General features: G+C 34.2%; 2 protein-coding genes across 5 annotated transcripts in view; one reads left to right on the top strand and one right to left on the bottom strand.

Annotated features, from left to right (window-relative positions):
* The window catches only part of SDHA (succinate dehydrogenase complex flavoprotein subunit A), a 34,762-nt gene extending 18,083 nt beyond the window's left edge, over positions 1-16,679 (bottom strand). Inside the window, exons 1-8 of the mRNA XM_058183787.1 lie at positions 16,572-16,679; positions 11,213-11,302; positions 10,015-10,176; positions 8,350-8,493; positions 6,492-6,656; positions 4,629-4,777; positions 3,320-3,444; positions 75-243 (exon numbers count right to left, since the gene is read on the bottom strand). Of these exons, the coding sequence (XP_058039770.1) occupies positions 75-243; positions 3,320-3,444; positions 4,629-4,777; positions 6,492-6,656; positions 8,350-8,493; positions 10,015-10,176; positions 11,213-11,302; positions 16,572-16,652 (1,085 nt within the window). The 5' untranslated portion in view covers positions 16,653-16,679. The remainder of the gene's footprint in view (positions 1-74; positions 244-3,319; positions 3,445-4,628; positions 4,778-6,491; positions 6,657-8,349; positions 8,494-10,014; positions 10,177-11,212; positions 11,303-16,571) is intronic.
* On the top strand, positions 16,640-23,642 carry CCDC127 (coiled-coil domain containing 127). Of its 4 annotated transcripts, none has more exons than XM_058183795.1 (3): positions 16,640-16,747; positions 18,636-18,767; positions 20,990-23,642. In XM_058183795.1, exons 1-3 carry the CDS (start codon positions 16,651-16,653, stop codon positions 21,664-21,666), a joined length of 906 nt encoding a protein of 301 aa, XP_058039778.1. In that variant the 5' UTR covers positions 16,640-16,650; the 3' UTR covers positions 21,667-23,642. The 4 variants fall into 4 exon arrangements, with proteins under 4 accessions (XP_058039778.1, XP_058039780.1, XP_058039781.1 ...); XM_058183797.1 differs by having other exon boundaries at positions 16,722-16,820; XM_058183798.1 differs by lacking the exon at positions 16,640-16,747 and adding an exon at positions 16,847-16,988.
* The last annotated feature ends 229 nt before the right edge of the window (positions 23,643-23,871 follow it).

Below are 23,871 nucleotides of genomic sequence, written 5' to 3'. Positions count from 1 at the left end.
ACAATATGTTGAATTAGCTAACGTACTCTGCAACTTTTATAATCACATTTATGGACTTGATAGATTAAACTTGCCTTCCTTCACGGATCTCAATAGTCATAGAACGAGATACAACATCTCGGGAAGCTAGATCTTTGGCAACTGGAGCGTATCTCTCCATAAATCTTTCTCCTTCACTGTTAATTAAAATACCTCCTTCACCACGACAGCCTTCTGTAATAAGGCAGCCAGCTCCATAAATACCTTCAAAATATATTAAAATTACAACATTTTATCAATGATATCTATCATCTCCAAAACAAAATTTACTATAACATCTGATGTAATGTAATACCTAACTGAACAATACTCTACAAAGGTCAGCTTCAAATTATGGCCTGGCAATTATTTACTGATTTTTTTAAAATACAATTTTATAAATGTCAGTATCTTGTCTTGACAAAGAGATGACCTAGTGTGAAAGGGGACGAGGCTCATGATTTAATTAGGGCATCCGTCGGAACCCTGACAATAAAATTTATTGAATTATCTTAATACAAGTAGTTTCTTCCAAGTCAAGCTTGACTACCAATGATTACAGACATATCCACATAGTTTGACAATATAAAATGGGTTTTGCTATAACTTTTCCCAGTTTAGCTTTCCTATTCCAGGGATTTCCTGGGACAACCAGTTCCAACCTTGTTGAGCTTTTCAACATGACCAATATTGAAAAGCTTTGAGCAAGTGATGAAAACACTACTTACCTTATATTTTGAAAGCCAATGCCTAACATTTATATCCCGAAAGCAAGATATAAATAAGACTTTCGAACTTTCAAGGAACATTTTATATAAGTAGTCTTTGATTTACGATGTACCCAAAAACAGGGATTTACAACCTGGATCTGACTATACTTCAGATGCTTGGCAACATCCCACAATCACATGTGACTAAGTTTTATATTTGCTAAAAACCTGCAATTACTTCCAATTATTGGCAAAACACTGGTTTACTTAACAATTGCAAGTAATTCGTGATTTACAAGCATTCATTTAGTGACTGTTGGAAGCTACAAAAGCACTGGAAAAAATGACATGACCATTTTTCACACTTATGACCATTGCAGCTTCTCCATGGTCACATGATCAAATTCAGATACTTGACAATTGATATGTATTTATAACTATTGCAGTGTCCTGGGTTATGTGACCATCTTTTGCAACTTTAATGGAGAAGACAGATTCACAGTTAAGAACCATGTTACTTAACAACTGCAGTAATTCACTTAATAACTGTGGCAAAAATGGGGCATGACTACTTAACAAATGCCTTGCTTAGCAATGGAAATTTTGAGCTCAATTGTGGGTGTACATGACCAGGATTCACTTAACAATGGATTCACTTAATGACTGCAGTGATTCACTTAACAAGCACTGTAAAAATAGTTATAAAATCAGGTCAGTCACGTGACTTACCCATTTTACAATCATTATGACATGACTATAATAGTAATAGTACCTGTTCTCCAATTAATTGCAATTTAAACTTCCTTGATGGACATCCGTCTTCTTTTTAAATTTACCACATATAAGAAACTGCACATAGAATCTGGAATTATTTTATACTCACTACAGTATTGCTCAATGCACATTGGAGAGACTCACTTCAAAGAATAATGAAAGAGACTACTACAGACAAAAGGAAGCATTTATATTTATACATTTTAGAAAGTGGAGAAAATAATGCAAACTTATGTAGTGGATGATGTAAGAATTATGTTATTTCATAATTAACAAAAAATGCAGTATTCATAATTGATACATCTCAGTTACTTCCCATTCCTCTCCTATTACTATTTTCAGAAACAATCATGGTCTTAGAAAAAGAAACATGCCAGTAAGTTGCCATAGAAATGTGAATTAGATATTTCAAGGTTGCCTTTTTCTATTGTCTACAGATAGTCTTTGACTTACAATTGAGCCCTAAGAGAAATATTTGTTAAGTGACTTTTGCCCCATTTTACAACCTTTCTTACCACAGTGGTTAAGTGAATCACCACAGTTGTTAGATTAGTAACACAGCCGTTACTAATCTGGCTTCCCCATTGACTTTGCTCGTCAGAAGGTTGTTAAGGTATCATGTGAAACAGTAGTGGGTTCCACTTACCTTCTCTACCGGTTCCGAACAGTAAGCACATGTATGCACTTTTGTGCATGTACAGAGCATCTGTGATGACATCCGGGCGAGTGGTGGAGCCTCCTGCAGCTGCCACTACCAGTTTGCCCGAACTGGGGCAAAACCGGTAGTGACCCCAGGAAACTGCAATTGTCATAAATATGACCAATGGTGGGATTCAGCCAGTTCACACCACCAGGGAGAACTGGTTGTTAACTTTCTGAGCAGTTGGTGAACTGGTTGTTGGAAGAAATCATTAGGGCAGAGAATCGGTTGTTAAATTATTTGAATTCCACCACTGAATATGACTCAATTGCCAAACTCCTGAATTTGATCACATAACTATGGAGATGTTGCAACACTCATAAGTGTGAAAAATAAGTAGTAGCTGTAAGTTAAGGACTACTGAATTTTTCAGACTATAAGATGCTTTGCACATTAGCTTTAGAAGAGGAAAACAAGAAAAAAAATCTGCCCATTCGACACTGCCCATTCGCTGTAGCCCTGATCAGTGCTGCACCAACTCCCCTGCTGCAATATTTGTTCTATAAGATGCACAGAAATTTCCACCCACTTTTTTGGGGGGAGAGTGCGTTTTATAGTCTGAAAAATATGGTATTTGTATTTGATTAAAATAATTATTTCTTTATTTTTACTCTGTTAATCTTTTTATGTTTTTATTTTGCCTAAATTTAAGAATTTATTTTGCTCAGAATACAATTTTACAAAAACAAAATTTCAAATTTTTTTATACTGTAGTCATAGTATTGGAAGATGCTCCTTAAGCCACTGCATTCAAAATCTGTTCAATGCTAGAAACAAAATGAACAATTTTTTGAGAAAATGGCCATAAACATGGACAAAATAGTTCCATACTGTGGAGTATGTTTTTGAGTCTGCCTGTATCTGCTAAATTCTCAAATAATTGGAAGCTAATTAAATAATTTGCTAAATAGAACTTCATGGGATATTTCTTTACTTTGTTAAAATTGCTAAAGATATACAAGATTCCTGCAATCTATTGAAGAGGTTATCCAATAAAAACAATGAATAGACATACATAATATTCTATTGCACAAAATGTTGATTTTAAAAAATTAAGGAAAAAAAAAGGATTTGCTGCAAAATTTAGTTCTCTATAACAGAATAAGATAGTTTTTACCTGTGGGATGGAATTGTACAAATTCCAAATCCTGGCAAGGTAGGCCTGCCCTTGTAACCATTGCTGTGCCATCTCCAGTACAAGTGTGTGCAGAAGTACAGCTAAAATATGTGCGCCCATATCCTCTGGAAAAAGTTCATAGTTAGTATCTACTACTCATAAGGCAAGAAAGAAAATGTTTCATGAGTAATATTAATGCCAATATATGTGATAATAATGTCATCTCTTTAATGTTTAAAACATTCCACTTCCAATATTTGGGCCAATAAGATGCAAGTTAGCAACTTGCATCTTAGCAACATGCAGTTATACCATTTATGAATCACTTTTAAGTTTTCCCTTCTGATCTTTAGTATTATAGATCATAATATCCCATTCTTCCACAAAGAGTGGCTTATTGTATGTCTGAAATACAGAGTTTTAAATCAGATTCCCATGTTTCGACTTTCCACCAACATACTTCAGATCATGTAGCTGGTATTTAAAAGCAAAATGGTTACATTTTAATAACACCATTTTTCTTTTTTTTTTAAACTAACACACACACACACACACAATCATCATCATCATCTTCGTCGTAGGAATAGAAGCCATTTAACTTGGACAACTTTCCATCTTTAGCATTCCCCAGCTCATAGACAATAAAAATAAATCATAATTTTTGAAACCAATCTTGAAATTTCTTTGCACATCAGAGGTTTTATTATTAGAAATCAGAATGCTGCAGAAAGTAAATGTCCAAAGGCTGAAAAATGGACCCAAAACAATCACCCCTGATATTTCTTATGAAAGCATGTCAACAGACATCTTCAAATTACTTCCTTAAAAAACCCAGCTGAATGCAGCTCTCAGCTCTTCATATATTGATAAACCTATATCAGAATGAAACTCATCTTAATGGAAACTATTTGGAACTATTGACTGTTTAGGCTATCAAGCCTAATACTATACTCAATGTAGGCATTTAGGGTAAATAATTCCTGTCTAACTTCTGCTAGAACACATCCAGTGAAGCGAGCCTACCATCTCTCCAGTATTGATTGCATCCATGCAAATAACAATAACAATAACAATAATAATAATAATAATAATTCCATTTTAACAAAAATTTTATAGTTACATTCAAGTATGAAAGATTTGGGCTGTATTACATTTCTCATGCCCTATCTCATCTAGAAGGCAAAAATGCATGGAAGAATATAAACTAGCATATTATATTATATGAAAAAATAATAATGCTGGATGAATTAAAACAAGAAGGCCCAGATATTGGCATTGACATTTCTTCATATGATTATTAACATATTACCCAGTGGCAATAACTGTATTCTTTGCTCTAAAACGATGTATTGTGCCATCTTCTATGCAAAGTGCAATAATACCACAACATTCTCCATTTTCCATTAGAAGATCAAGAGCAAAATATTCCACAAAGTAACTGGTATCATATCTGAGTGACTGATGGTGAGAGAAAGAGAACGAAGTATTAATTTCAGTAGTTAAGCAATGTTAATTTCATTCTGTAATTAGAAAGTGTTTATTTGGACCATAAATCTGGCTAAGAACCTATCTATTTTAGGTATTTTATAAATATTTAATACGTTTATGAGAATGTTAAAGCAATAATCCTAAAAAAAGCATTCAATGGATTCTGCAGAATGGGGATACTGCAGTTCTTGTCAGTCAAAGAATATTAGCTGGTGGAGAGCAAAAGACAAGGTTTTTGGCTCCTGTTTATGGAACATCCTTCCTTCGGAGATTAGAATGGCCCCAACCATGTTATCCTTTTGTAAGACTCTAAAAACCTGACTATGTTCTCAAACTTGGGCCACTAAATGTGTCAAGCATCCTGCTTCCTGGCTATATTGTTAACTGGCCAAATAGCCTATCCTATTACATTTAATCTGGATGTTTTTAGTTTTTAAATATTTTTAGTATTCTTAAGAGTAATATATTTTTTCAATTGTAAGCTGCTCAGAATCACCGATTGATGATGGGCAACTATAGAAATTGACTGATTGGATGAATGAATGTATTTATCAAATTCAAGTCTTTGTTCAGTGAAATAATCTAAATTAAAGTATCTGTAACAGATGGCTGCCTAGCCCGTTTGAGCATATGCAGTAAAGCAGACTATTAATTTCCTGGATAAATGGTTCTGCCATCCAAGGACACATTGTTAGGATTTTTTTTTTTTTTTACTAACAATCAGTAAGAATGTTTTCCAGTAACTTAAGAAACAAAGTGCCAAATTTGATTAGAAAACTTTCTCAATTATAATACAATTAAGATGACTCTCATATAACATAAGATTCTATATTCCTGAGATTTTTTTTCTGGCAGAATCTCAAAATCTATTTCCAGTGCTACATTCTGTTTCTTATGTTTCAATAAAAATTTATGACCAGAATAAATGAATGCAATTAATAAAAATCTTTATCAATAGAAGTTGTCGTGGGGAATGTGCTAGTATTGCTAACTGTAAATTTACATATAACTGCCAAGTGTTCATGTGACAGTATTCAATGCTTTGCTTATGCTTTTAGGTTAAAAAGCAGGACAAAAGAAAGTAGATGCATTATATTTGCAATCATATATATAATTAATATTAAGAGCCTTGATAATATCACAAGGAATTGAGAAGTTGTTTCATTTAACTATTTCTATTAAAACCTTTGACTTAAAATGTCTTTATATTAAGAATAATCCAAAATTATGTGAGAATGTGGGATTGAACTACCCAGTAATAATCAGTGACATGTGAACAAAACATTAGTTGGATTGATACCATATGCTCAGAGTCAGAACCAAATGCACAGGTATAGACTAGATGGTACCTGGCTCAATAGTAATAACTATGAGAGGGATCTAGGACTTTTAGTTGACAAACACTTATATATAAGCCAAAGCCTCCAGTCCACTAATCATCTTTGTTGCTCTTTTCTGTATTTTTTCTAGAGTCTCAAAATCTTTTTTTATATCCTGGTGACCAAAATTGGATGCAGTATTCCAAGTGTGGTCTTACCAAGGGATTATAAAACAGTACTAATACTTCATGTGGTCTTAATTCTATCCCCCTATTAATGTAACCTAGGACTGTAATGGCTTTTTTGGCAACTGTTAATCATGACTTTAGTGATCTTTGTTCCCCACTCCACAAATAACTACTTACCCGTCCATACAGTGTATGTAACAGAGAGTGACCTGTCCTATCAGCCACACAACAGCAACGGTGAGCCTGTCCTCCTTTCCCAAATTTAAGGCTCTGACCTCCAAAAGCACGTTGATAGATCTTTCCATCTTCTGTCCTGCTAAATGGCATACCATAATTCTCTAGCTGAAGAATCCAAAATGAGATGAATAATTTAATTACATTTATAAAGACAAGGAAAATTAGTAAAGTGACATATAATACATCTGAAAATATCCCAGCTCCCAAAAACAAATAAAGTAAAATAAAAGGAGATTAAACTAAGCAACATTTTAATCTATTTAGTATATTTTGTTGCAAGTTTCTGCATTATTATGTAACTGGGGGTTTTAATAGAAGTTACTGAAAATTACTCATGAACTATGATAATACTGTACTGTAAGAAGGCTGTAACATGTAAATAAACATGTATATTTGTTTTTAATCTCAAAAGATATTGATATTTTCACTCAGTCTCATTTTAAGCAAAAGTACTGAAATATTATAAAATTTAGTGATCACGAGTTCTTGGCCATTTTTAAATGCAGTAATTTAATTTAATTTAATTTAATTTAATTTATTTAAGTTTAGCAATTTATGGACACCATTTAGGGACCTAAATATGTCCTGAGGCCTTTTGTATTAGTCCACATAATATTTAACAACTGTGATAATTCAATTCTCACAAATTGAGAACCACACTGTAGAAAAATAATATAAAAATATATTCTGCACATTATACTGCACGTAAAAAATAGTTTCCCTGCATCTATTATTATTTTGGGGGAGAACAATGTAAGTTCTATCAAAAATGTCAAGTCCCGCAAAACCTGCAACCACTTTTCTTTTTGGTATGTCATCTTTGCTTGTAAAACTAAAAGGGGAAGGTCCTTATCTGTACTGATAAGGACCAGGAAGACTGTACCACCATGAAGAAAGCCGACCCACTTAGAACAAATGACAAAATCAACCCCAAAATAAAGCAATGGCAAATCACTTATGTGGCACTGGTAAGAAAACTGTATGGATAGGTCTGAAATACCAATTCTGAATTAATTTTTTTTCACAAGGAAGTTTGGACATAATGATACCAAAATCATAAAAATAGTCTGATTACTAAGGATGATAGTTCCCCATTTTTCAATGATACACAGAACACAAAAAGAAAAAAAAATTAAAACACCTAAAGAGGAAATGAAGACTACTAGGTAAACTTAGGTAGATTGCAAAACAGACAATTAAGTAGGGTATCTCAATCTAGAAAAATCATATAAAATTTTTTGGTGATCCAAACCTGAAACTTGTCAATGAATATATAATGGTTTTAAATCGGGGTCCTCAACCCCCAGGCCCCAGCCTACAACCTGGCTGTGGCCTATTCAGAATTGGGCTGTATGAGAGGATGGAGAGAACTTGCAGTGGAGCTGTGTGGCATGTGTGTATGCAGCAGCCTGCTTGCGTGAGTTGAGCTGCACATGTGCAGACATGAGCGCCAGCCCGCCATTTGCAGAGTCTGGTTCCCCTCTCCCTCCCAGCTGGGCATGGGGACCACTGTTTTAAATAATATAAAATATAAACATTTTGTTTGGCATTGTCCTTTCAGAAAGGATATCTTCAATGAAATTAATGGTCATCAGCAGTTTTTCTGTTTTTTTTTCATGTAACAGTTATTTATTAAAAGATAAATAAAAGCAGTCAACTAATAAATGTTCATGTATCCTATTTTTCACATTGATACTATAAGTAAGAAAAACAGCTATTTAGCTAAAGAAACTGTTTTCCCTAATTATGTTATCAATGGAAATGTTTGTAGACAGTCAAGGAATCTAAGTAACTGTACCTCAATAACTGAAGCAGGGGCCTGCTCTGTCATATAATGAATTGCATCCTGATCTCCTAGCCAGTCAGAGCCTTTCACAGTATCATAGAAATGCCATCGCCAGTTATCATCTTCCATGTTCCCCAAAGCAGCATTGATTCCTCCCTATAAATTAAGCCATTGTAGAGGCAAATTGTTAAAATGTTAATAAATCATAACTTTAGTACAGAGATCAACATGAGATATTTTTTTCATAAATCAAAAAATAAGAACTGCATAGTAGGTTTAGCCTTTCCCGGTTATAACCTAAATTTTAAAAAAATCTGAGTAAATGGCAAGACCCTGGCACCTAAAATAAAAAATGATTGATTGAATACAATTCTTTTCTCTAAAGATCAGAAAGTGATCTTTTAAGAAATTTTCTTTTGCTGACTTTTAAGTCAAGGCAAGTTCATGTCAAGAACAGCAGTCTCTCAGTTAATCATGTCCTCAACCCTTCAGGATCTACAAAAAATTAACCACTGCATTCTGTCCAAAAAACAATTTGGTAATCAATATATATATTCAACACTGAAATAAAATGCTGCTAGAATTCTGGATCTATTTGTATTTAATCCCAGGTGAACTTTTTAAACACTCTTCAAAGTTAACTATATATATATTATTAGAGAGAGAGAGAGAGAGAGAGAGAGAGAGAGAGAGAGAGAGAGAGCATTGCTACAAACAAGTCATGCTGCAGTCAAGGTATAATCAAGTTTTATCAAGCATGTCTGATACAGAAATTGTTAACAGTTGGCAATTGGAAAAGCACATCTGGGAATCCAGATGCCGCTGGGAATCAAGGACCATTTCTATATTATGGGATAGTTAAAGGAGAATGTATTCCCATCCAGAAGAGAACTGAATGCCACATAATTAGGACAATATGTAGTATATAATTAAATAAATGTATGGTAATTTATATTTATCCAGCTCACTTATTAAATGTAAACTCAATCAAGGAAATCAATTTGTTTACAATTAAATGATATGGAGAATTAAGTTTGGTGTTATTACCCTAAAACAATACTTGATTCCAAAGCTCCAGATGATCTGTCTCGTGAACATTAGTTTCAAATTTTACCAGGAATTAATATTCCAATTCAAAATAAATATATAATGCATAACTCACTGTATTCTGCATGAAAATCAGAATAACATAGGCCTTAAGCATTACCATTAACTAGACAACCAATGACCCATTTGGTCACCTTCCTGAGATATTTCCTTACTTAAGCAAAGAATCAAAATGACCACAGGTAAGCAGAAAAACAGTGGAAGCAGGAACCATTTCCAACTTCTTACTGGCTTCCCCATTGACTTTGCTTGGAGGAAACTGACATGGAATACTGAAAATGATGATCACTTGACCACAGCTAACCACTGTGACACTGCAGAAGTCTTAACTCTGCAAATGTGCAGATGTGAAGAGCTTTGAAATCTCAATGACAAGGGAATAATGGTCCCAGGTTTTGAACACATTCTTTAAATTAGTGGAATTGAGGCACCTAATTCAAAATGTTTTTCAATATTTTGCTAAACAATGACATCTGTATATAATATAAATCTAGGTAGCAAATGGCAATTGCGGCATGCTTCATTTTCCTTCCTTTAATTTGAAAGAGACTAAAAAAAGAGGTCTCTTACTTGTGCAGCAACAGTATGAGATCTGGTCGGGAATAATTTGGAAATACATGCTGTATTAAACCCAGCCTCAGACAAGCCAAAGGCAGCTCTCAAACCTGCACCACCTGCACCCACTACAACTGCATCAAATTCATGGTCCACTACAGGATACTGTGTTGAAATCTGAACAACAAAAAAGCAGAATATCTTGAGATGAAATATTTGCAATAGCCCAAAACAATTTAAATTATTATTTCAATTTACATTTAGAGAGTAACACAATCAATAAGCACTATGCTGAAAAAAATTCAAATATTTCTCTTTAGGTTTTGATTAATAATATTCCTTCCCCAGCTTTGTGATCCTCTGTAATTTAAACAATTAGAAGCACCATTAAACTCAAGTCCTTAATCCTTTGCTGCTATTCTTTCCCATGTTAACAAAACGCTCTATCATATCTGTAAGCTATCACTATATCTTTAGTATTTAACTTGAACAGGTGGATAGATTATATAAATAAATAAACTGCAATTTGACTGATCTATACAAACAAGACTAAATGCCAGAATCCTCAAAAGAAAACTGAGGATGGGATTATTTAAATCCAGCTTTAAAATTTACAAATGCATACCCTATACAGTTTCTGGCTAAATGTACACTATGCATGCAAAGCCATGTCTTATTTAACCAAGGTTTATTGAATAACCCACAACTATTCAACTGTTAAACCACAAATCATGGTTTGCTAACCAAACAACTCATTCAGAAATAAACTACACTACAATTTAGATCAATCTGTGGACTTAATGTCTTATCTTTTTCAGCATATCTGGATTGGATGAAGAAGCCATGTAAGTGATGTCAGTGTATAGGAAATTATGAGCTGGGTCAGCCAATGGGAACTATTTGGTCACTAAGAAACAGGATCTATTATGAGCCATGTGAGACGGCTCGGAGCCTGGGCATTACTTAGCTTAACTAGTTTGTATATATATGAGTTTGTTTGTCCTTGCAATATTGCTTCTGTGATTTTGTACTTATACTTGTCCTTGTTCTTGCTACCACATTGCAAGATCTGCATGGGTATTGTATACATGCATCGTGTTTTATATTATTGTATATAAACCAGTTTCTTCTATAAATGAATCCTGCTGAATTATTTACTTGTGTGCTGTTTGGATCATTGCAAACTCTAACAAGTGATTCAGAAATAACTTACTGAATCAGATACTTTGGCAGACACATTCTTCTTTCCATATGCCGTGAAGTGAAAATTACGAGAAAACACATCACAAGCGGCTGGCCTTTGCTGAAAGATAAGAATAACAGTTAAAATCTTCTAATGTAGTAAGGGCACCAAAATGTTGCTTACAACAATACTTAATACTCATATTGTTGTAAGCAAACATTTTGGTGTCCTTACAACTAAATTGATATCCCAAAAATTTCAGTTGTTAAGCAAGACAAGCTATTAAATGAGTTGCACTCCATTTTATAACCTTTTTTGCCACAGCTGTTAAGTGAATCACTGCAGTTGTTAAGTGAATCATGCAATCCTTGAGCAAATCTGACTTTCCCCATTGACTTTGCTTGTCGGAAGCTAGGTAGGAAGGTTGCACATGGCAATCAAATGACCCTGGGACAGTGCAACAAGTTGTATTTCATGATATTTTTCTGACATAGCTCGTCATAACCAAATGGTATGCAGAAATTTAATATCTGTAGTTACATTTTCTCAGCAATTGTCAAAATATTTAAAAAAGGAAATTATAAGAAACGTTAAGGAGAATTATGAATTCATTCCAAACATTTTTCAACAAAAGTGGACAAAATACCATCTAGATTTTTAACCTGTTCTTGTACTGGGCTAAATGTTATACTGGAAAATACAAAATCTGGACATGGATACATTATAGTGCATCCAATATGTTCATTCTAAATTAATGTTTATTATCCCTTTTAGTCAGATGAAGTTAATATAAATATTAATTCATATCTACTTTTAGTAATCTACTACTTTTATACAACATTTAACAATAAGAATATATTTCTTCTTAAACTAAAGTAATAAGAAAGATAGGATATGGTATATATACACTAAACTTTCTCTTCTCCATACAGAGTCTATTTTCTTCCTTTTGGGGAGATCAGATCACATTTATAGTTAAATTAATAATTAAATCCGCTATTTGCAGGCATTTCAAATATATTTAAAGTTCTGTTCTTCATATTGAACTGGATTGAACAGGATTGAACTGTCAAAACAGCAAACATAAAAAGTTTGTTTTAGATGTCAGGAAGACTATAATAGTAAGAATCTGTAAAAAATTTATATAGGAAGACATATAAATGACCGCACAAAACGGTGCCAGGCTTTGAACTACCATGTTAGCAATGGATAATTTTGAATAGAATTTGCACCTCACATGACATCTGCTGGGACTCTGTATAAATGGAGCATAGTATCCTCCACTCAGTGAGACTGTGGGGTTCCTTGCCAAACTATAGATCACATCATGCCTGGCTGTAAGCTAAGGGCATATAACGGTTTAGTATCTGGTTTTTTTTTTCATATAAACAATGCTTGTTTATGCTTCAATGGTTAGATGGCCTAGGCATTGATATTTGAACATATACTTTTTGACATTTATATTTTATTGGGTTGAAATGTTTTTATTGGGTTGAAATTTTATTGGGTTGAAATGTTGAAATGTTGATTTATATTGCTAGTCTATGTATATGCCATATGCTAAATAAATAATGGCAAATCAGCCAAATCAAAATAAATTCTAAATAGTAGTTGCCAATATTAAAGAGTCACCCATTTTTCTCTTCATTCAGAATCTAGAACAGAAAAATAAGCTTGACTGCTTTTTCAGTTTTCAAATTATTCCCCAATATTGAATTTTTCCAAAGAAAAGAAATATGATTTCTATAGCAGTAGTAGTAGTTACTGCTGTTAAAAAAGATTACTTAAATTATATTTGAATCCAAGTATTTAATAAGAACTCTATCAGATCACAGGTGAGAATTTCTTTAAAACATGAACAAATGTACATTTCTTGAATAAATCCCTCTTGTCCCTAAAACATTTTACTATTATGCAAGTATGATTGCTGAATATCTGTTATAAACAAATTCTCTTTTCCAGCAGTCGTGGTGATTGATAGCCTGCAGTTTCTTTTTGCTAATATGTTGTTCTAGCCAAAATATTCTTTCTATACCCAATATTACCTGATTTTACCAAATATTAGCTAGGAATGAACACATATGACTTCATAACTTTCCTAAAGAAAAGGACAACTGCTGCTAAGTTGGCAAAAAAGAAGGTAGAGACTTAAAAGAAAAATTATCTTGAGAATGAGAGGAAATGGAGGAGAAATGGCTGATAGATTCTAGGCAGTGTTGGCTTTTAAAGCTTTGTTTTCTGGAGGGCCTGGGGAAAGACTTGAAAAAAATATGAATAGTAATGGGGTCCAAAGATCCACTAAAAAGGACTGCCATGGAACAAATCTACTAAACACAGGTAATTTCTATGAAGTCAAGAAAAAAAGACCACATCCAACCAACCAAAAAAAGAATCTTCTAAAGAATTTAGGCGGCATAATTAACTCTCTTACCTGTATATAGTTAGGAAGCAGGAATAGAACTATGTGAAGTAATGCTTAGATTTATCCAGTGGTGAAATCTGAACTGGTTTACTACTGGTTTGCTCGCTGTGCATGCGTGCTATGCGCGTGCATTTGTAGTGCACACCACATACCAAATACAAGGTGAACACGCAGTGCATGCCAAAAGGAGGCATGGGGTAAGTAGAGCAGTGCGCAGGGGTGGTGGTGATCAGCTGTGGCGCACTATCTTTTTTTTTAACTTTTAAAAGCATTTTTTTACAACCTATTCAGCCGAATAGGTTGTAAAAAAATGCTTTTAAAAGTAAAAAAAGGCTCTGATGATCGTGTGGCTCAGCTGTGATCGTCAGAGCCTTTTTTTTTACCTTTTAAAAGCATTTTTTTTAAAGAAGCAGCAAGCGGGTGATTGGGTGGGCATGGGCGGGGGTGCCAGGGATTTTTGCTATCAGTTCTCCGAACCACACGCCACTATCGCTACCGGATTGGCCAATCCGGAAGCATTTCACCCCTGTATTTATCCAACATGATAGATTGTACAAGAAGCTTTACTTTGCTACTAGAGATATAGTTTCTCCTAGAAATGCTTAGATATAGTTTAGTAAAGTTTATAAAACTTTTACTTTGCTTTATAGATTTATCATCACTTCTAGAGTGCTTATAAGGTAAGAGAATGTGAAGAATATTTATTTAGCTGAGTTGGCATAGTGAAATATTGCCTAAATAAAATGTTGTTTTGATTAATAAGCGGTATTTGAATCAATCCCATGAACTCCCAAAGCTCTTCTTGACAGTCAATTCTGGTATTGAGAATAGTGGCAAAAAAAAAAAATTGGAACGTCATCACCACTTGTTTGTTTCCAAGGTTGCACTCAATTTCTTTCAAATTTCAGCAGCATTAGAAATAAAAGAGACCCTTCTCTCCACTTCCAAGGCACAGCAATACATTTTAGATAATAAAGTTCAGTGCTTCATTGTACCCAGACTGTACCCACATAATGAGAACTATGACCATGATATTTCTATTTTCTCATGATCTTATTCATTAATAATTCTTAAAATAGGCCAGTTCTTGATGTACCTTGTCAATATATTAATTCCATTGGCCATCTTGAAAAGATTTGTCAGAACAATTTGGAAAATGGTAATGTGTGTGATATTAACCTATCTTTGGACTATAAAACGTATTTTGCTAAGCAATGCACTGAGCATTGAAATAAATGCTATTATTTGGGGGGGGGAGGCTTCTTCACTTTCTTCTAAAGTTAAATTTGCATTATAAATGACAAAGCTGCATTCCATGCATTTCAAATTCCTTTGAAAGTTTGCTATACCTTTTATTGCTATTTTAAAAATCTTTAATAATTGCCACAAAATATTGCTTTTTTATATGCAAGCACTTACAATAATGCTGTAAATATATCTCCATCAATATTCATAACAATTTTCCCATTTTGATTATTTGCACAATTTTCGAGGGCTTTTTTTTTACACATTATCTAACAATTTGCACTTAGCTTCTGCCCTATTGAATGACTCTTGATCAAATGACAAAACTCTGATAACATACTCTTAACCATACAGGATAGAGTTTATGGCATAAATAAATAAAACAACTATCTGTTTTCCCCAAAATAAAACATCCCCTGATAATTAACCCAATCGGGTTTTTGAGCACAAGGCAATAAGGCCAAGTGCTTATTTCAGGGTTCAAAAAATTATGACAGGATCTTATTTTTGGGAAAACACAGTATTTGACAGTTGCATCTAAAATTTATTAGGTTTTAGTAAAAGATATCTACACGTTTCTGTGTAAAGGAATTTTTTTTCTTTTTGCAATTTTGGTGATGTATTAGATCTTTCTGACCCATGTAATGGGTTCGAAACAGTGTTTGAAGCAATAGTTAAAATGAAGTTTGCCTCTATACAGCCGTAAGAATCTTTCATTTTGAGGCTAAATCAACCTAAAAAAAATTAGTGTATTAGTTGTGTAATATGCTGAGCTTATCTCTCGTAAAAACGAAATTTTAAAAGAAATAGCTATTTCTTTCATTTAAATACATTCAACTGTAATAAAATAACCATATTTTATCAAACATTACTACTCTAAGAATAAATTGAGAAGCATGTCCATAAGATACTAGGCTGTCCTTAGAAAAAATATAATTAGAACATAAGAATATATTTACTAACTTGAAGTGTCCTATATTCCAGACATTCTTGCCTCATAATCATCAAAGCAGAAGATCTCATAATAATGGCTCTTTATATAACTTAGCCATACTATTTGCATTTTGCATGTTTCCTTATTTTACTCACAAGTATAGGCATTCTATTAAAATATTCCCGTGTGGGAATACTGTTACTAAGATTGTGTGGTAGTCATGTATACTTTTAGGTTTGCAGAAGTCGGTTCTGTCATTTTAGTGTCTCTTGCATTTATACAGTATTTGGTTTCCAAAAGGCCTCTTCCTTATCCAAATATATTATATCACCTCAAATCTTTGTCATCATGTTTTGAGATTTTAGACAAGTCACTTATCAGCGCTGTCAACTGACATCTCATCTCCATATTAGCAAGTTGTTACTGTGTAAATTATGTTTTAATCTCAAGACCAAAATACGCTTATTTTTAAGAACAAAGTTCAACGCAGGTCTCTCAACAAGAAAATATACGGACAAAAAAATACTTTTTAAAGCATTTACAAGATATTTTATATATAATATATATAATATATCCTTGTAGAAATATGGCTGGAGAACGGAATGCCTCATCAGGAAAAAAAAAAACCCGAAACTTCCAGTATCTTATCCTGACCCGGGCTGAATATACGAAGCCCATAAAGTCGCACATCCCGCCACTGTTCTCCGACTGAAGCTGAAATACCCACCCTCGAGCGCAAGGTAAATATAAATTTATTATAGTTGATCCGGCCTGAACCAAGGACGTACCTTGCAGAACAGCTGCAAATATCGCAGCCTCCCCAAAGTCAGCGCCATTTCTACCCGGTAGGACATTACACTACTGCGCATGTGTGGAAAGTGGTGCCTAACTGAGCAAGCGTCCCACGGAGAGACCTGGTTGGTTAGTACCAGTGCGAGGAAAAACCCAAAACAAATCTGTTCAGGTAGGTTTTTATCATTTCAGGCCTTCGTTGTTTCTGTGAAAAGTTATGAGAGCTTCCAAGTTTCCATGAAAAGGTATGAAAATCAAAGGATCGGAAAGCTCCGAAGCTTTAAATACTCTACTACACCATCAGGACAATCCATTTTGAAAAAGAAAAACCGTTATAGTTGATGTCTTCTATGGTTTTGACTCTCGCGATGAAGGGGCTTTAACCTGGAGGAGAAAAAAAACGCACTAAACGAGTACGTTGCGCATGCGCAATGAACGCTCATGGGCTCTGTAGCTGCTACGGAGGGTTTGGAATGCTATTTTGCCAGAACTTCTGGCCGTGGGTTTTCTTTTTACCTTTATTTAATGTTCGTGAAGATTTTTTGGTATGGGTTTGCATGTTTTTCTATTTCAAGTGGCGTTAGTTTAATAAAAAGAGAGGAGGCTTGTGAAACAATATGCGTAGTTGACAACTGCAGTTAACAGTATTGGGCCCTGACAGTTTTGTAGTCCATATTAATCCTATTTATACTTAAGAGGGTAATACTGTATAATAACTATTCTATTTTTTTGGTAAAATGCTGAAATGTTCCTTGATACAGATGTTTGTGTGTGTGTGTGTTTACATACATATACACAAATCTGTGTGAAGGAACATTTCATATCTTTCTCTTAGAAGAAGAGTTTTTCCTATAGATTTCCACAAAACTTTTTATTAAAGAATAGTCAGTTAAATGGTGGATTTTATTGGGGAAAAATGGGCTCAACAAACGGAATGAGTTCTTCAGCCCTGATGAGTAACCCCATGATGATTAACTACAACTCCTCCAGTGATGCTAGAGAAAACACATTGGATTGTTTTTAAATGACATAAATATGAAATTGAGAGGTTTTATTTATGAATGCATTTCCTAGGAATTCTAGTAACCCCCCCAAAAGTTTTTGTTCTTTAACCATGCCTATTACTATGTTAATTTCTGTAGGATATAAATATGCCTATATCAGAATTAGATAATTCTGTTGCATATAAAATTACTGTACATCACAGAAAGAACCTTTGGAGATAATGTAATCCAACTCCCTATTTAATACAGAGTATGATATAGTCTTTGAAAGATGATTTTTCAGCTTCTGCTAAAATACATTCAGAGAAGAAACTAGATTATCCTTCCAAAGATAGTCTAATATATCACCAAATAGGCCTTACCTGAATTTTTGTTTAATATTTGACTAAAATTTACTTCCCATCCATGCATTGGACAGAATTCTGCTCTCCATAGCAACAGAGAAAAATTCTGCTTCATTTTCTTAATAATAGCACTTGTGATATTTGAAGATTATTATAGCTCTCCCTCCCCATTTTTTTCTTCAGCTAAATGTATCTTGCTGTTAAAACTGTTCCTCTCAGGATTTGAATATCAATATCACTTTGTGTACTTCCTTCTTCTCTGAATAGATTATAAGAATAGGGATTCCTAAAATTTGGTTCCTCTAATTTGGCCTACTTGACTTTAGCCCTAAATCAGCCCTGGTTCTACCAGAAAGTATGAAGAATAGATAAAATGGCAGAACTAAAGATTGAGACCATCAGAAACATGGTCAGGAAACATATGCTTCTTATGAATGATTTTAAATATAAGAGTGTATTAATTGTATTCCAAAGTGCTAAAGGAACTAGCTGATGATCTGGCTAAATCTTTATTATTTGGGGAAGCATAATGAAAGATATGAGTGTTCAGATTTGGCAGCAATATGTTTTTCCCTTATATTTTTCATGTATTCTCACTATGTCATGGGTATAAGTAATTTTTCAGGGAATTCTATCAGAGTTATATAGTTTAAATAGCTAAGTGTAACGTTAGGTGATAAGAATCTCAAGAGTTGCTTTCTCTGATTTTAAGGTTTGCCTATGAATAATTTAAATAACCCTCCTCCTAACTGGAACATTCAGCCTAATGCAAGAAATAATGAAGATCATGGAAGCAAATGGAATTATGCTTTGTTGGTTCCAATGCTGGGATTGGCTGCCTTCCGTAAGTGACTTTTAAATAAAATTTGAATTTTTTGATTACTTTTAAATTTAAGTTGTTCTCCTTATCCATTGTTAACACTGAATCATCCTACAAATATTTTGTGCTTATTTTAATGACTTCCTAGGCTTCCTGAACCCAGGAGCTCTAGCATCACTGTAGTATTAAAAACATAAAGATTCCCTACAACATTTTTATTTCTTCCTTTATCAAAGAAAATACTCAAGTCTCAGACTTTGCAGGAAACAAACTTTCTTTTTTCTGTCAGTCAGCCAACTGCCTAGAATTTGGCTAATGAAATGTTACAGGGATTCAGTAGGAGAAGTATGATTACTTCTAACTCATGGCCATGCAGGTTTACAAAATCTTCAGCCTAAAACAGTTTATAGTCTAGAATTCAATAAAAGAATTTTTCCGTATTTTATTTTTTTTCTCATTATTGAGCCCACTTTGATAATGTTTGTAAAACTCTACCGCCAGACCAATTTGAATGAAACCTCCCACATCCTTCCTGTCCCTTGTTCACTCTAGTCATTCTAATTTGCACTGACCAGTTAGGGGCCAATTTAAGATCTTAGAGGCATATCTATTAAGAATTAGTCTTGGGAGTATACCCTGTTCCTATTTTTCAGACACTCATGAACACTTGACTGCAGTGAAAAAGATTATGACATCATGTTTACCTGGAACAGGACATCAGTATCCAAGCTAATGAAACATCATCTCTTGTTTGTCCCTCCTCATAATAGTATTGTTTATATAGACTTCTGCTCCCCTTAATCTATTGTACTGCTTGCAAGTGAGAAATAGAAGAGAAATAAAAATCTTCATAATGGTTCTAGAACACACTTCTTTAGTGCTTGGCCATTTTTTCCAGGACTATTGCCTGGAAACAATGCAGGACATTAAATGTTTGATAGTTTGGAGGATTTTGGCAGGAGCACTGGATGACATTTATGCTTAGACTACCACCTCTTCCCCCTTCCCATCTTCCCAATCAAAGAGAAGTATTGCAATTCTGCATCATCCCCTTTTCCATGACATCATCTTCCTTCACGACAACCAGAAACATAGGAACCTGAATTTCTCCTGTGAACCTCCTCCCCTTTTCCCATTGGATTAATGTGATGAGACAACCAGTTCTGTTCCTATCAACTACTTCCTGGTAAGATGGCAACCTTGTGGATTCACGATGGCCAGTATCAGTACCAAATAATTTTAAGGACAGGGGACCATAATACTTTCCCCTGACAAAAATAAGATGTAACTTTCCCTTAGTGCCTTTATTTCTGCCTCTTTCATTTTTGGAAATAATCTGTGCTGACATAAAACGTGCAATCATTAAATGAATAGCCATGAAGAGAGGGGTAAGAGATTACAGGTAGTCCTCAACTAACAATCACAATTGACCCCAAAATTTCTGTTGCTAAGCAAGATAGTTGTTAAGTTGCCCCATATTATGACCTTTCTTTCCATAGTTGAATCACTGCAGTTATTAAAATTTTGATCATGTAATCAGAGGAATGCTGCGATGGTCGTAAATATGAAAAACAGTCATAGGTAATTTTTTTCAATGCCGTTGTAGCTTTGAACAGTGACTAAACAAATGGTTGTAAATTGAGGACTACATCTAATGAAAAGATAGAAGACCAATACATAGAGTGACATTACTATAGTAAAAAATCCCTAGCAATATAATTAATGGTTGAAAATGAAAAACCTGAGTAAGCATTGAACATTTTTAAAAAATTGAAAATAATAAGTTACAATGTGTTATAAAAAAGGAAGAAAAATGTTACATTATGCCACAATTTTTAAAAAGTCAATTGGAAGGAGAAAACAATTTCATATAGAGAACTATTCTAAGAGAGCCTCATTTTCTTCCCCTATCCATTTCTATGCAATGCAGTTAGGTATCTAGTTGTAAGATTTACCCTGCTCTGAGGATAAGCTCATTGACCTCTGATTCCATTTTATTCTATTGACATTATTTCACCAGAAATAATGTTAGGTGTCTAATATTTTGCTTTTTCATTGTATGCTTAGTGTAGAACAGAAACAAAGTTCTGCAGAAGAATGTGGATCTAAGATTGGAAGAATTCAGAGATGTTTGTCCTATCTCAAATAAGTTCAGACTTGTTGCATTCTTTATCAAGTTTGGCTTAACAGTAAGTTAGAAACCAGTCCTAGTATTTACCATTATAGGTTATTTTAATGTCTTACAGGTTGGATTTGGTCCAGAGAATCTAAGAAAGAAATAGAAAAAGAGAAAAGAGAAGTCTATAGAAAATTGTCTTTTGTACAGAAAGAGCTTGAATCTAAATATCGCGATATAATTATAGAAAACCGCAGAATGGTTGCCCACTTAGAATTAGAATTGGAGAAAGAACGGAACAGAACCCTAAGTTATCGCAACGCACTCATCTCTCAGAGTTACAAATTGGTAGAAGAAAGAAGAACTTTGGAACAAGAGCGTACAAAGGTGGAGCAAGAGAAGCGAATTCTGCAGGATTCTGGTGCTGCAGGTGCTTTGTATAAGAACTGCTTGGAGAAGGAAGATCAGTGGCAAACAAAAGCCACTATTTTACTAAAAGGGTTTGAAGAAGCTTTAATGGAAAGGCAGGATATGTATTGCAGCCTTGTACTGCCAAGATATCATCGGTTGGCAGTGGAGAAAAAAATGCTAGCCAAAGCAACAACTGATCCAATTGGTTTGGAACTGGAACTGGAAGCTGGGCTGAAAGATATTTTCAGATATGATACCTTTTGCAGCACTTTATTAAATACTAATAAAAATAAAAATGGAAAGCTCATGTGGATCTACCTTCGATATTGGGAGTTATCTGTCGAAGTCAGAAAATTTAAAAAGGCAGAGAAAGTATTTTTGGGAAACACTGGCTAAAGCTAGGCCATCTCTAGCTTGTATTATATCAATGTAGTCCTCTCCAGATCCGTTAAACTTTAATCCACAGAATCCTCATCTGGTTTGTGATATCCATATATAACTTTGTGAGGTATATATCAGTATCTTTAGTTATTGTCATAAGTACATTCATCATCTAATAATACCAGTCTTTTTTTGATTAATCTAAATCTGTATTGGATGTTACCATAGTAATGAATGGCAACTAAATACGTGTGGTTTTTGTATTGGCAATGCTACTATGTTCAATAGGATTTATTTAAAAATGGTATTTCCACATTTCTACAGTCCTTTCTATGCTGTCATGCTTTTCATTCCTAAGACCCTCAACACACAGGTTGTCCTTGACATACAATTATAATAGAGCCTGCCCATTAAAATCTTATGTTGTAATGGTTATAACATTTTATGACCATTTTGCAGCAGTTATTAAGAAAATCCCTGCAGTCATTAAGGGAACTAACAGTTCTCTATGGGTGCAATTTTGCCAAAAATAGAAGTGCCAGTTTTTGGCAAAACTGTTGTAAAATGTGACTGCAAATGACTATAAATATGGCCATGTTGCCAAGTGCTCAAAGTTCAATCATGTGACTACAGAGAAGGCCTAACCATGGAAACTTTGAATCCAGGTTATAAGCCCTCCTTTTTTAAAAAATTGTAACTGAATGATTGTTAAGTGATCAATCATAAGGGCCTCTGGTGGCTCAGCAGACTAAGTCTGTCTGTTATTAACACAGCTGCTTGCAATTACTGCAAGTTCAAGTCCCACCAGGCCCAAGGTTGACTCAGCCTTCCATCCTTTATAAGGTAGGTAAAATGAGGACCCAGATTGTTGGGGGCAATAAAAGTTGACTTTTTATATAATACAAATGGATGAAGACTATTGCTTAACACAGTATAAGCTGCCCTGAGTCTTCGGAGAAGAGCGGGATATAAATTTAAATTAAAAAAAAATAAAATCATAAGTTGAGGACTATCTGTACAGTACGTACAATACAATTCCAAATATTGATCACCCTGACATGGTTATCCTTACAAATTGCCAACTTAAATGTAGAGATCATCGCATCATACAATAAGTGCATTATCTGATGAAAACTGTATCCAGTCAATCAGATTAAAGTTTAAAACGTTATTTCATTGATCTTTACAAAGAAAAGTAGTTAAATGCAAAGAATAAGAATGGGATTCTGTTTATGTCTGGCAATTATTAAATACATTTGCCAATACATCCAGTAAAAAGAATAAAGTATATACTGCCTGAATAGATGAATTTTTGATGAAAGCATGTTCCGGTAGAAGTTCCCTGAGGATGGGTTGTAGCACGAATCCGAAAGCTAGGAAAACTGTCCCAGTGACCAACCCAGATTAGATCTTGAAACATCATCCTGGGACATGTATATTTGCCTTCATTTGTGATGAACTTTTCAATAGAATTCTTGGGGGGGGGATCAATTTTACTGTTTAGCTTCTTGCTTAAAATTTGTTGATACATTCACCAAGTTCAACTTAAGAGTCCTTTTATCTTCACCATATTAAATGAACTTGTCTGATATATAAGATACTAGTAATTTTAGTAAACTATGCAATAGTTAAATTGAAGGGAAAATATTCATGTACCTTTCAGCACTAAATGGAAGTAAGGGGAAGAAATTTGGGACATGGGAAGGGGAAGACAAATGGAAGGGGAAAGACAAGGTGACAAGAACCAGAGGTGGAAAAATGGAATAAATCAGCTGCCAAAGACAGATGGCTTGGAACAGAATGAGAAACTACATCGAGAAGCACCAACATCAAAGCGGTTCCCAAAAATTCAAAAAGGAATAATACTGGACACTGTTGAACTGGTGGGGGGAGCAGGGAAAGTGGAAAAAGTATAACCTTTGCGCATGATCTAGCTTTACTTTCACTACAACCGCTTGACTTTAGTAAAAGAACCTTTCACTTTAATCAAATGGAGTCGAGGGTCTTTCTTTCTTACATGTCTAGGTTGAGGCAGGTCTGACAAGGTGCATGAGCAAGTGGCGCAGATGATCAATATATATGGGGATCAGATTTTATTAAAAAAAATTAAAGAAAATAAACATAGCTTAATTTCAGGGAAATACGACTCGACAAACTGATTTCTTCTTTTTCCCATGAAAAAAATCTAAAAACACTAAAGTGTCTCCATTGCTACTCTGT

The sequence above is a fragment of the Ahaetulla prasina genome, chromosome 4, assembly GCF_028640845.1.
Source record: "Ahaetulla prasina isolate Xishuangbanna chromosome 4, ASM2864084v1, whole genome shotgun sequence".
Taxonomy (NCBI): domain Eukaryota; kingdom Metazoa; phylum Chordata; class Lepidosauria; order Squamata; family Colubridae; genus Ahaetulla; species Ahaetulla prasina.
The sequence above is the reverse complement of the archived record's forward strand: the minus strand, read 5'-3'. Positions and strand labels throughout refer to the sequence as shown.

What these genes read in the sequence shown, in the direction of transcription:
- CCDC127 (XM_058183795.1), top strand. Translation starts at nt 16,651, where the DNA reads ATGTGTGGAAAGTGGTGCCTAACTGAGCAAGCGTCCCACGGAGAGACC. An exon ending in CCCAAAACAAATCTGTTCAG is followed by an intron (nt 16,748 to 18,635) that starts GTAGGTTTTTAT and finishes TCTGATTTTAAG; the next exon opens with GTTTGCCTATGAATAATTTA. An exon ending in GCTGGGATTGGCTGCCTTCC is followed by an intron (nt 18,768 to 20,989) that starts GTAAGTGACTTT and finishes AATGTCTTACAG; the next exon opens with GTTGGATTTGGTCCAGAGAA.